The sequence below is a fragment of the Pelmatolapia mariae genome, linkage group LG23, assembly GCF_036321145.2.
Source record: "Pelmatolapia mariae isolate MD_Pm_ZW linkage group LG23, Pm_UMD_F_2, whole genome shotgun sequence".
Lineage (NCBI taxonomy): Eukaryota > Metazoa > Chordata > Actinopteri > Cichliformes > Cichlidae > Pelmatolapia > Pelmatolapia mariae.
The window spans coordinates 43,829,626-43,843,819 of NC_086246.1; the positions used below are offsets into that span (position 1 = coordinate 43,829,626).

The following is a 14,194-nucleotide window of genomic DNA, read 5'->3' on the forward strand; positions in this document are numbered from 1 at the left end:
AGTGCCTGATAAACCATGTTATTTAAAAGTCCAACTTTTTTTTTTTTACATTCATATTAAAGCTACAGAGGATACCCTTTAAATACCGAAGAGCCGTTTACTAATGAAGGGCGTGGCTTTGCCATAGAGCGCGCGAATGGGAGCGGCGGCTGTTGGTGGCGGGCGTGCGTCACGTGAACGCTCGACTCATGTGACAGGGGACAATCAAAACAGGAACAAAATGGCAGCAACTGGAGACGAAGCCGCTGCCATGGACAGCATCTCCAGGGCACCATCGACTCATTCGGCGACTCTGAATCCGACCGCAAGTGATAGCGGTCAAGCAGAGGGCCCGGGGGATGCAGCGGAAAGCCTTGCAGCCGCTCCGAAAAAACACGGCACAAACAGTGAGTCCTGGTTTCTTTGCACTTCCCTAGCTAATGCTAATATAGCATACAGTAATCCAATTATTTAGTTTTCTATTTGTGGGTCTTACATTGTCTGCTCTACATGGCATCCTTCTTATTTGTGTAATGTGATTGTATTTTGCGTTATTTCATTTATATTGTGGCCACATTTAAGTTTGCAACTGGATTTAAAAGCTGCGCTGTGTTAATGCTGCTGCATTGTTTTCAGGTGATGGTGGTGTGGAGACAGCAGAGGAGGCTGTGGAGCCTGCAGAGCCCGATATAAACGAGTTGTGCACCGATATGTTTGAAAAGATGGCCATCTTCTTGCAAGGAGAACTAACAGGTCTCTTATTTTTTGAATATTGGAAACACTCGCATTTTCTTTTCAAAGTATGAAACGGTTATGTTCTTAAATGTCAACGCCATAGGGCCAGTTGCTGATATTCTTTGCTACTCATATTCATTCTTACCCATTTTTCTCTAAATGTTCTCCCAATCTCCTTAGGCACTTGTGAGGATTACCGTCTATTGGAGAACATGAACAAGATTACTAGCTTGAAGTATATGGAAATGAAAGACATTAGCATTAACATCAGTCGTAACCTACAGGATCTTAACAACAAGTGTGAGTACAAAAAAACTAAAAAACTAGCCCCATAATTTTCATCTGTTACTGCAACTTGTAATATAAGAAGACTTGTCTGGTGTGCATGTTTTCTTTAGATGCAAGTTTACAGCCCTACTTGGACCAAATAAACCAGATTGAGGAGCAAGTATCTGCACTTGAACAAGCTGCTTACAAACTGGATGCATACTCCAAGAAACTGGGTAAGACACTTAATGACAGAGGTGTAAAAGTGTTTGTTCTGCACAGAGGACAGGATATCTTTTGACACAACATAACTGAATCAGAGTCAAAGATGTTCTAAAAAGCACATCTTCGACTTGGCAATGGAAAAATAGGTAAAATTAAAATCAACAGCTGAAAGCAAAACACATTTGGGGCAGTGTTATCCATTTTTCTTTACTATTATAATTTTTAGATTTCACTGGTGGCTCTACATTTTTTATCTTTAAATGTAAAGTTACTTTAGGAAAGTAACTTTGTCATTGTTTGTTTTGATTCCACAGTACCATCTTTCTTTGTTTTAATTTGCTATGTCTAATGAACATATTATTTTTTTGCTGTGTCTTTGAGAGCACAGTCAAGGTGACAGTGTAGCCTCTTTCTGTATCTGTTGGCTGTTGACATTATTATTTATGGTACAGTGAAAGAATAGTCAGAACAGCTGTGTCCAGCAGCTTCCATGCCAATAGATGGCGCTGTGTCACCACAAACAATTCCTGACCTAAATATTTTAATGTTAAGGTCAAACATTATTTGATTGCACCATAACTGAACATTGTATTTTTATTACAATAGAGTGAGAAGTCATCCCTTTCTTTATCTTTATAGAGGCCAGATTTAAAAAACTGGAGAAGCGATGAGGGGGAAGAGGCGGTAGACTGAGAGCTATGGTGCCTTCCCTTTCACCCTGCCTTGCATTCTGTTTTCCCTGCCAGTGGAGCCAGGACCTGCAGGGAGGATGTGAACTGAGACTGAAACAACAAACAGTCAGAGACACTTTGACACGTAGAAAATACCAAGGAGGAAGCAGCTGAATGCACATGAGTTAGTAATGCAGTGTTTGACTTAGATTTGACTCCAATATCACGCAGCCAAGGTATACATCGTATACCCAAATCCTTTTGCAGATGTCTTTTTTTTTTTTTCCCTTTGTAGAATAAAAACTCTAAATAGACGGGCTATAATAACTGAGAGATGGAGGATATATTTATTACTAATCAGATTAGAAATTCAATGGAGTATTCAACAGCAATGTTATACATAATTTACATGGTAAAGCATGGTCACAGATGTGTTTTAAGAATGTGTTGGAATCCCAGTCTCCTTACTTGGAAATTGTCTGATACTGAGCCCTGAAAATTTCATTTGGTAGTTCTAACTTAAAATGAATGGTATAAAAAAACTTTTACACATTCACTAAAGACTTCAAGATGGTTGGCAATGATGAAGCTATTGTATAGAGGGCAGTTGATAATGTTGACACTTTGACCATGGAGTTTGAAATCTGGAGTTTAAAGACATTTAATATGAATGACTTTTTTTAATTTTTTTTTTTTGAATAAATTATGATCTGCATATCATTGCTTGATTAATGATACTTTCCTCACAAGGGTACTTATTATTTTGCTTCATGAACATGTACATGAGGTGTGTACGTTTTGGTTTTTTTTTTGTTTGTTTGTTTGTTTTAAAGCTAATGTAAATGTAATGACGAGTTAAAAGGAGAAGGGAGAGGAGAGGTCCTCTTCAAACTGGTGGAGAGCAGCTTAATAAAAAAAAGTGATGGTAGCCAAGGAATACAAAACTCAAGTGTAGCAGTTAATTTTTTTTTTTTTTTTTACAATAAATCAATTAAAAAAAAAACAAGCTAGAAGTCCAACTTATACATTATAAGTATGGGTGCAACAGTCTTGAAACAAATTCTCTAGTAGCAGCCATCAGAAACCAGTCACCTGTTCTGTCTCAATGGGAAAGGCCTTTTTACTGGGTCCAGCTTCTCTGCCATACCAGTTCCACAGACATTCAAGGTCAGAGCTCCTTGGCATACATCTGTACTATTGTTCCTGTTGGGCCCCTTCCTCTGCTGAAGCTCTGCTGTCTTCTTCTTTGTGCCTCATATGCACCTGCTCTCTTGACTGTCCTCACCTCCCATCTTTTATGCAGAGTGAGCACCTGTTGATAATTTGTTTAATTAGGAAGATGTGAGAAAGAAGTAGAAACATTTCAAAACAAAAGCATGCAAAATATGAAGGCTATAAAGCATTAAATCTTTCACCTCATGACATAAACAGTGAAAACAGGTTCTCAGATGAAATCTGTATTGACAGCAGATGGCGGACTTGTACCATGATAATGCTCTAAACTAGTACATTGTTGACAAATTAGATATAGTAAACTGTATTTCTGGAAAAACTGACCCACTCCTGAAAGAAGTTTGAGTCACAAACTTCTCAAATGAACTCTGGGAAAACCGAGACCAACCAAGGGAAATGGATGACACACACTTGATAATTCAAAGGAAAGGATGAATGCGTGACTGAAGATGTGTGTGATGCCCTCTGCCTCCTTTGTTTCCTCCTTTAAATTAGCTCTCCCAGAGCCGAACAGAGCCATGTTTGCCATAGGCAACAGATTATCCAAACTGATAGAACCTCCCTCTGTGTGTTGTTTCATGCACACATATTCATGCGTGTGTGCGTTTGTGTAAGGGCTAATCTAAAACAGGTCTCTGTCATTAGTCCAGTTGAGGCCCTGGCGCAGAGGGAGCCCATTATTCAAACTGTAATGTTATTTACTGTTGCACTGTGATCCTTCCATCTCTCCCTTTCCCTGCCTTTATTCAGAACCCTGGGGCATAAATTCACCTCCCCTCCCAAAGGCTCTCAAATCAGGTCTATTAAATGATTAAGAGTTGTTTTCTGAAGGCTAAATGTGAGTGCCAACAGGCAGTCAAGCATAGAAAAGATGGTAACATACAAATCACAAACCTTATAATATAAAGTATGTAAAAATATTGTAAAAGCTGGCTGTGCTATAACATAATAATTTGGGTATCATATGTTCTGTGCTAAATGTGTGGATTTAAGACTGGACAGGCACAGCATACAGATAAAAGAATTCATGTAATGTGGTCAAGCATATACCCTAGGCGTGACTTAACCATCCCTCCATCCATTTTCTTCTGCTTATCCATGGGGATAGCATCATGGGGCTGGAGGTAATCCCAGCTCTCATAGGGCAAGAGGCAGAGAACATCGTGGACAGGTTGCCAGGCTGCCATAAGGTTAACACAGAGAGATAGATAGCCAGTCACGCTTTCAGCTAATTTAGACTCATCAATTAACCTAACTGCAGTACCTGCATGTCTTTGAACTAAGTAAGGAAGCCAGAGTACCCAGATAAAACCCCTGCAAACATGGACAGAACATACAAACTCCACCTAGCAGCTTCTTGCTTTGAGGCAACATTGCTACTATCAACCAGTTAATAAAAATGCAAAGAAATTAAGGAACAATTATATCGCATTCATATTTTCCAAAAAAATGAGCTGTTAATCCAAGGTGTTGCCTTAGGAAGCAGTAAACAAAAGAAATGCACTCCAAATAAATGACGCATCCGCTTGCATTAATATAGCCACGATTACAAAGAATTCAACATTGCCAAAAAGGAAAGTTGATTACAGAGCATCTGTATGTGTGTGAAGACTTTTGAAGCAATTTTTTTCGAAAATGGTAAGAATAAATGGGTGAATGTGTAAGAGCCTCATACTCGTAATAACTACATTTCAAATTCTTCTCATCTTTGTGGACACAAATACGCATCCATGCAATGCATTTAGTTTGTTAGAGCAATCAAACTAAATGTATATGCAATGTAACTTGTGGGAGATGTTGGTCAGTATTACATGATGACTTACACTGTTAGTTGCAGAGTTATATGACTGCATTGATAATGCCCCCACATTAAATCATTCTGCTAAATATAACGCTACAGCCAATGAATGGTTAGCTTATCATAAAGAATAACATGAAAGAGAAAAAGGAAGCCTGGCTTGTCCAAAGTTTGCAACATTTGTCTGTAAGCTCTCACAATATAACACTCATTAGATAACAAGATCAGACTATTCTGAATTGAGACTTGAGGAGATTAGTGTACCTGAGTAGCAGCCTTGCATTTATCCCCACATTACAGCACGTGTGTCTGTTTCTAAACCTTTTTTCAGAAATCAGTAAAATGTCTTTTATTTTTTTATCCCACCTTTAGAAGTGCGTATTGTGTTACATATCATAGGTTACTTCAGGCAGGCCATAAAGCCGCATTCAGTCAGCTAATCTCATTGCCTGCATAAATATGATCACAGTTCAGCTGATACCCTTATACTCGTCCAATTTGCAAATCTCTCATAATGACTTCCAGCACATCCTGGGTAGTGTAGCTGAGTGTCAAGCGACAGAGATGACATTTAGCACCTTCCAGTGTGAGGCCATAGCTCTCGGCCGGAAAAAGTTGAGATGCCTCTGGGTTGCTCAGGGGTTGCTGCCCCAAATAGACAAGTTAAAGTATCTTGGGGTCTTGTTTCACAAGTGAAAGTAAAATGCAGTGGGAGATCGACATTTGGATTAGTGCATAGTCTGCAGTGATATAGATGCTGCGCTGATCTGTTATAAAGAAGAGCTAATCATGAATGCACAGCTGGTGATTTACTGATAATAGGAATAAGATCCCAGATAAAAGCAGCACCAATGAGCTTCCCCCATAAAAGTCTGGGCTCAGCCACAGAGACAATATGAGGCGTTGGGTCGTTCAAAAGGCGCTCAAGACCTAAGAGCTGCCTGGGCCGTCCTTTGGTGAGGTATTTCGGGGGGAAGAACCAAGGGCAGAGCAGATATGCTTGAGTGATTATAGCTGGCTTGGTAATGGTTTAGATGGAAGGATGGATGATTGAATGATGTTCTAGTCAGAACACAGTGGCTGCACAACTGCAAGCCACTTTGCAACCCATCTTAATTTTAGCTTCTTTTTTTCATTATGTCATCGTCTGTCTTCTTTTTGGGTCTTGCTACTCACTGTATGCCTCTGGTGAGGGATGAGGCTTTTAGGACTGCAAGGCTCTAGAACAGAACCATGCAACCAAATATAAATCATTGCAGATGGAGATAACAATCTTCTTTTGATTATAGTGAATAATAGTGTTTTTGTTTTTTTAATACAGAGCCAGGTTTGCTCTTTCCCCTACTTCCATTCTTTATGTAAAGCTGAACTGATACTGGTTATAGCTTCATATTAATTGTAAATACTTGTCAGTAATATTAATCTTCTCATCTAACTATCAGCATTATATTTTATCAAATGTCAAACTCATCATTTAATTGCTGATTTTAGACATGAAATTATCTTGACACCCATTGCTGTTTGCGTTAGGTGACCCTCTTATATTTACAGTGTTACTCAATAACTCAGTCATGTGTTTTGATCAGAATTTTACTCCATACAGGTCCAGAGTGAGTATCTTTTACTACATGCTGTGATGGGCTAACTCATACTTTATTAGATTATTGTAACAGCAAAACACATGCTTTTAATTTTTTTCACAAGAAAACATCTCTTTTCATTCCCCTTCTCTTTTGTGATTCCCATCCACAATGTAAATGCCGATTCCCAGAGTTGTAATACACCACAGACAGCAGGGGACATGGTGCAGACAATAAGTCCTCTAAAAAATATGCTCTAAAATTGATCTTGCAAACCTCATAGCTTTTCCAGCATGCAGGGCTAAAACAATGCATTACAGATGTCTTAATATATGCAACCTATATATCAATAGAAAAGAAACATAGAAGGATTTTGATTGAATTACATATTAGTAAGATTTGATCCATTTAAAATATTGGTTACACAAAACTGGAATTGTTCAAATTCATATCTTCTGAAACGATATGGCCTCAATCTGAAAGATCTCGAGAAATTCCCAGAAATGTGCCTGAGAAAGCATCAAACATATGTCCATCATCAGCTGAAGCAAAGGCGCTGTTCTCTCCAAGAGGAGATTGGGCAAGTTAACAATAACAGGGCAGGATGCCACACCACAGTGTTGTGTAACTGACAAGCAAGCACAAAGTTTGGGAAATGTTGCCTGTGTTCATGAATGAGAGTGAACAAGGACACTCAGAAAGTCATTTTCAAACCACATTTGCTCTTTGTTTTTAGGCTTTGCTCAAAGTTAGCATTTCGCTTAATTGGGCAGTGTCAACAAATGTACTAGTATTGAGAAATTTAACTTTATCCCTTTGGCTTTTGCTTACTTTCACACGCACACTGTGATGAGATAAACAGCCCCCCATAACTGCACTGCAAAGCGTTTAAATACCCTTCTATGCTGCTGTAAAGCAGACACTTTAAAGTCAGCCAACTAGCTGAAGATAAAGAGTTTTATGTTAACATTCATTTCAAAGAAGCCAACAGATCTGGGAGGTATTTGGGTGCAAATACAAGCCACATGTGAGATGTGAGGGACTGAGTCAAACTTCAAAAACTTTCTACCAGAAGGGCATGAAAAGCCACATGAGGTCAACGTTTGGCATTGCAATCATTCACCTACTTCTGCTGCTCACACCTTTGTCATATAATGTGCACATGTGAGAATGCAAAGGGAAAAAAACACACAAAACCTACACATGTCACATCTGACCTCACTAAAATTCAACTCCAAAAGCCAGTGTCTGTCAGGTATGTAGTTCTTGAAAACACACCAACCAATGCTAGACAAATGCAATCCATTCTGATTATACCAAAAATGTCCACGCTATCCTTCCATTATTGCAAATCTAAAATGACACCAGATGCGACTGTTGCACAAAACCATAGCTGCAACGTTGTTTTGAATGCGAGGCAAAACCCAGCTGTTCTCAGTAGGTAGGAGACTCATGGTGTCAGAATCTGTTTCTGGCGTCAGATTGCGCATTGCTCCTGGCAGCATTGAAAGGAGGACCGAGAGAATCTTTTCCCTGCAGGGCGTCATAACTAACACCACCTGAGGACAGTTTGGTTTAATCCTGCTCAAAATGTGATGTTAGTTCAGTCCTGGTGCACTGACGTTGTTTGTGTTCCTGTTTTGACTTTCTATGAAGAGTCTTCCTTTCATGCTCACTGTGTTTGTCACCATGTCTAAATTGATTGAGCGCCTTTAAAGCACTGCTCAAACTCTTTGGCAGCACAGTGTTTTTCTGTCATTTTCTGTCATTTGCACGAAGCTCACACAGTCATAGCAGGGTGGCATTTGATACACAAAACATGTCAATCTTTTGTATTATGACATTATACATTCTTATCACAATCTTTGCACCCTGTAAAAGAATTTGAAACAATTTCATTCACCACTAGAAAAGCACATGCAATTCCACAGACTGGTATTTTGTACCAACTATGGGTCAAATGACTACATATAATCTAAAATAGTGTTAATCAGAGTGATTAATCTATAAATAATTATGCCCTAATTCAGTTCCTCTAAGCTCTGTGGACCCTTATGATTCACCTATACTGTTTTGGTGCAGCCTTACCATTCCCACCTTCTTAATTTTTAGCTGGACAATTTGTAGGAAAGACTTACTGCCCATTTGTGTTTAGCATCAAGTGACAGACAACGGTTCAGTAAGAAACATCAATATAAAATTGAAAGGGTTTAGACAGGAAACTGTTTATTAACACGTCTCAGTTTTACAATTATGTCATTATTGTTCTTTTTTAATCTAAAAAGTGACTTGGGGTTCTAACTTACTGTAAATCTCGTGAAAATGCCCGTCACATAAAAAATGTCAGTTTGTGCTTGTTGTTATAGCCTTTGCATCATTATATTGACTGAGACATCTAAGACCACCGTGGTTGAGTAATAAAGGGGGTTTATGGCAAACAGTGGCTTTCTTTAACAAGTCTCATCCTGTTTATCCAAATTACAACGTCAATAGTTCACAGTGTAAAAGTTTCTCCAAAAGGGCTTTTGTGTGTGCGTGTTTTGCTTTCAGCATGTGTGCATTAGCTCATCCAAATGAGTAATAAGTGTCCAAAAGCCATAAAAGGACATTGTTGACTCATCTTGTTAGTGGAGTGCTACAGGCTGTCCCAAAATGAGACATTTGGAACCAGAAAATAACTTCCACGCAAAGACCTGCTGCTCTTTCTGTCCAGCACAGGCACATAATAAAACGTATCCATTACAGTATAAGCAGGACTTATTTTGCACATACTTAATCTACATCAACCTTTGTGCAACCGTTAACCAGATTTGATCTGATCTGACCCAGTTTCCCAGCTCTCAAATCAAATGGGTAACAAATCGCATACATACCACAGTGTGAAGTGACTGCAGAGAGGCCAAAGCAGAAAACCGGCTTTGTGCCATACATAGACTTCAGAAAGAGCTTTAGCTTGTACAGCTGTGAAATTAATATTTTTTTCTGTTTCCTCATCAATATCACTGATATGTGGCATCCCATTCAGAGTCGTGGCTGTGAGCTTCGTAATCATGCTCCATCAATTCTGTCCAAGGCCAACTGGTTGTCATTCAGTCAAAATCTTCAAAAGGTAAATTTCAGTCCAGCATTTAGAGTGTTAAGAGAGTTTCCTTCAAGTTATTAATGACTTGAAAAAGATTTAACTCCCTGGATTATATGAATCATGGTTACTTCAATGAAATTGCCTTATTTTGTTTTTATTTTGTTTTGTCATGCAATATTATACCATCATTTCTGATCATTCTCTTCATCCATTTTCTTCTGTTTATTATTGTTGTCTTCTCTCACTGCAGTGAAAAGCCTTTGGCCCTCAGATCTGAGATTATTCACAGAATTTAAGGTCAAGGCTTAAGAGACCCAGTTACTCCTGCTATTTTCATTGAATTTCACGATTGCATAGATAAGTGGCTGGCACACTGGTAGACTGTTTATCAGTGTTGCTTCACTGCAAGAAGCTGCCCGGCTCTTGAGCGTGATGCTCTCCCTGTGCCAGCATGGGCTTGCTTGTGCACACCAGCTTCTTCCAACAGTTCAAAGACATACATGTTAGGTCAACCGGTGATATAATACTGAGGTAGACAAAGTGTTTGTAGGCTATGGAATGAAGCACTGTATGAAGGTATGGTTAAAAGGGGACTTTGAGTAGTCAGTAAGACTAGAAACAACAATATATAAATCCAAGCAGACTATATTTAAAGGCTTAAAATCAAAGGTGGTTCTGTCGCCATTGTCTCTACACTTTATTAAGTACTGGTTCCAGATAGTTGAAAATCATGTTAAAATCTTGTTTGTTTTTCATCAAATATCCCTTCAAATATCAAAATATTTCCTGGTGTGTAGAGCTTATTTTTCTTTCCCTTAAAAAAAAAAGTAAAAAGAAGATTTATTTACATCTGAGAAACCAAGACAGTCACAGAGGACAAAAAACGTTCTGTTTTGTGTTAACTATGAGTGCATGCAAGCAGTGTGTGAGATAAATTCAACAGAACATTGAATTAGACATGCTTTTATTTCCCGTTTCTTATGAGGAACATGAGCAGTAACTGAGAGAGAAGGCCGGTGGACAAAGTGTACAAAAACACAGAGGCTGTGACGAGAGGCCTTTTGAAATATGTACTTTAAGGTAAAAAATCAAATAATTAAGCAGTTAAATTAGATCTTACCCTTATTATTATTATTACCAGAACATAATTTGTTTAAATTATATGCACCAATCATCTGAAACTACACTGATCACTCATCTCTCACCACTCTGTTTGAATTAGCTTTGGCCATTTGTCCATGCTAAGTGCACCAACAGAGCAGAGTTAAAGGTATCAGGCTGCAATAATATTTACCTTAATTTCTCAGAGAACAAAAAACATAACTGTACCTGGCTCAGCTGGGCTACCTGGTCAGTTCTGCTGTGTGTGTAGTTCTGTAGCAGGTGGTGCTACAGTAACTGTGTGCTAAGGTCACGGTGGAGTTGATACTAGTCTGCCAAAAAAATCAGGTGGTTTCTTCCTGGTCTGCCTCTCCCACTTTCCTAATGGATTTTAAAAAGTTTTGAGACATCATGTGACACAAAACAATCAGCCTGTGTGTGAGTACTGTCTCCCTTAAATCGTCAGTGTCATAACAGCTCTAATCTAAATATCATCGCTAATCTGTGTTTAACAGACTGACATAAAAAATAACAGATATAGCTATTAATACATGATATTCAAACAAGGCCTGTTCTAGGGAACAGCCACAGCAATCTTACCATCATCAAGTTACTCCAGTTATTTAAGAGGCTTTGTTTAACATGTCACATGGCAGTATAATGTGACTGTGTTTTTGAAGTGTGGTTTCTTGGTTCCTTTGTTTATTGCCCCCAAATCCCCATTATCCTATCAGAGACTGTGAGTACATGGGGAAACTGCTCACCACATTCAGCTAGGAAGAGTTAGGCCTTACATCTGGATCTGTGAGAAAATACTATTAGCTTTGAACGTTTGTGCGGCTGTGCAACAACCAACACGTTTCATTCTGAAGCAGTTAAATCGGCCTTTGCAAATCACATGTAACTGAATCTCCTTATTTACCCCCCATCTAGAATCTAGCTTACCACAAGTTATTATCACGATAACAGACAATAACCACCTAAACGTTGATATATACAGCCAAACTGCCTGTATTTCCTCTGTTCTTTCTAGTTTGAGTATAAAAAGGCTTTACCTTTAACGTTACAATAAACACAAATTTTTCCCCTATTGTTGCCTCAAGTGTCACGAAGAGAGAGAGAAAAAGCAAGAGGGAGGTATGATTGATGGCTTTACCCCCACTGGTTTTGAGATTCATACTCTCTGTAACAGATCTAACCTATAACAGATGTGTGAGCTGTGTGTATGTGTGTGTTTATGTGTGTCTTCACAAATGAGAGAAAGAGAGAGACCAGCCTCTCTAGGCCTTTCTGTATTTCCACATCACCCGTTCAAGGATAGGTTTAGAACTTTACACAACTTTCTGTCTGACTTAAAAGAAAATTCAGGCAGACATATGCATATGCTTCTTTGTCCTCGTAAGATTGCTTGTTTACTTGCTACCTCTGTAACAGTCCTGGCTCTGTGTGAAAAAGAAAGCAAATAGGCATTTTTCAGGAAGTGTCAGACTGTTCCTTAAGTTTTGTTTAGAGTAAACAAACTATCACAAGAAAATGTAAGCCCCTTGGAAGCTAATGATTTGAACAAGAACAACAACTGATACCTTTTTATTAAAGGCGATATACTTAAATAAATCAAGCTCACACTATATAGTTGTTTTCATCATTTAAATCGGTAAAAACAATGTGTCAGTCCAATTGAAAAAGCAAAGAAACCCCGAAATTAAGTACCAAATCAATAAATTTGGAAAAAGGAGTTGAAGATTGAGAATATTACAGCCAATGAGCTGGACTTTCTCTGGAAGTGACAGGAAAAGACTGTATTATGTAACCCGTTGACATACCCCAAAAAAATCTTATCCTAAAAGAACATTAGAGTGACAACAAAGTTTGGCAATGGACATGAACTTAAAGAGCTCTTGGAATAATGTGCACCAGACAGATGAATCAAAGACAGAGTTGTATGGCCACAGTTTGGTACAAATCAAAGAGAGTTTTTTAGGGGAAAAATCCCATACCAACAGCAAAGTATTGTAGAAGAAATGTTATAGTTTGGGGTTGCTTCACTGCCGGAGGGATGGGGCAGCTTGTAGTCATTAATCCAACTACGATTGCTGCATCATATCAAAGAGTTCTCAAAGGTAATGTTGAAGCTGAAATGGAAGTATATAACTAGATTGTGCAAACAAAGGGATTGCTCAAAAAGAGCTTTAAATCAAGCTGAACTGTTGCAGGTGGATTTTAAACAGGCATTACATGCAATAAAACTCTCAAACACATCACATTTGAATGCACTCCACATGAAAGAGTGGTTTGAAATCAAGCCAATGATACATACTGGTGGACAATTATGGAAGTTTCAAAGAGGCGCAAATGTTTCCAAATATGTCAAAAACTTCACATTTACATAAAGATTTTCAAAGTTATATTTTTGGACAGTTTATTTTTACTGTGTTTTATTCTGTTGGCCATTCGTGTAGCCGAGATCTATGTTTAGATGATGAAAAAGTGGGTTTGTTGTTTGATAAACACTTCCTGTAAACACAACAGTATCCCATTGGAGAGAAATATGTTGTAATGAGCATGTGGCACATGTGGATTGTAATAATTTCCAGGTTAATATCTGCCAACAATCAAGCCATTTCCACTGCAATACATTTAACTATTTAAGTAGCTAGGACAGAAATATTCCTAGCATGTTATCTCATCTATTATCACAGGTTTCCAGGTGGATCATGGCAGATAATCAAAACATCCTTTGATAAACCACAGTGGATTTCTGGTAGATTATTCTGAAGGAAAGACAAAGTAGATACCAAACATCCTTATGATTCTAATATCAGCAAATAAGTAGGAAGACAAGGAAACGGCTATTTTGAGAGCAGCTCAAAGAACCTTGTTGTGTGTGTGTGTGTGTGTTAAAATAAGATTGTTTATGTATGAGACCATTCCATAGGTGTGTCCATTATGCCACCGGTGACCCTCACATTCCCTCCTGTGCAACATCATGTCACTTCCCTTCTTTGTTTCCCCACTCAAGAGGACCTTTCTAAAAATGTCTTTTTGTTTAAAGAATCTCAACAGCCCTCCTTCCTCCTTCGCTTGGCAGTTTTGCGTGTATGTGCTTGTGCTTCTACATTCGCTGTACCGCATATAGTTGGTCCCAAAAACAGGAACTGTTGAGATGCAGATGAGGATGCTGAAGGGTGTGTATCTTCCTCTTTGGTTTCTACTTATGTACAGTCAAGGATCTACATTCAAGATTTAGACACCAGGGACCTGAATATCCCTACAGCCTTTATTTAGAATGGCATACATGCTTTTAAACATTTTGTACCTCGCACCTCGGATGATTCATCTTTACACAGGGTAACCTCTGGTCCTGACCACAGCATTGGACTCCAAGTGTCTCTTGAGACCTTTTAGCAACTGTTCATTTAATTTGGACAGATATGATGTAATGGTCTCTTTGGGCCCCCCATGCCTATGTTGAGGTGTTGCAGCAACAGCAGAGTGAAGCTGTATTAAATTGCCGTGGGATTTC

General features: G+C 38.6%; 1 protein-coding gene across 1 annotated transcript; it reads left to right on the forward strand.

Moving 5' to 3' along the window:
* The first annotated feature begins 202 nt into the window (after nt 1-202).
* On the forward strand, nt 203-2,827 carry bloc1s2 (biogenesis of lysosomal organelles complex-1, subunit 2). The gene is made up of 5 exons (XM_063466835.1): nt 203-386; nt 616-732; nt 895-1,014; nt 1,113-1,217; nt 1,846-2,827. The coding sequence occupies exons 1-5, from the start codon at nt 221-223 to the stop codon at nt 1,875-1,877; spliced, it is 540 nt and encodes a 179-aa protein (XP_063322905.1). The 5' UTR covers nt 203-220; the 3' UTR covers nt 1,878-2,827.
* Nucleotides 2,828-14,194: the final 11,367 nt, after the last annotated feature.

Excerpts from the sequence above, each read along its gene's own strand:
- bloc1s2 (XM_063466835.1), top strand. The coding sequence starts at position 221 with ATGGCAGCAACTGGAGACGAAGCCGCTGCCATGGACAGCATCTCCAGG. Across the intron at positions 387-615 it reads GAAAAAACACGGCACAAACA|GTGATGGTGGTGTGGAGACA; the intron begins GTGAGTCCTGGT and ends CATTGTTTTCAG. Across the intron at positions 733-894 it reads CTTGCAAGGAGAACTAACAG|GCACTTGTGAGGATTACCGT; the intron begins GTCTCTTATTTT and ends CAATCTCCTTAG.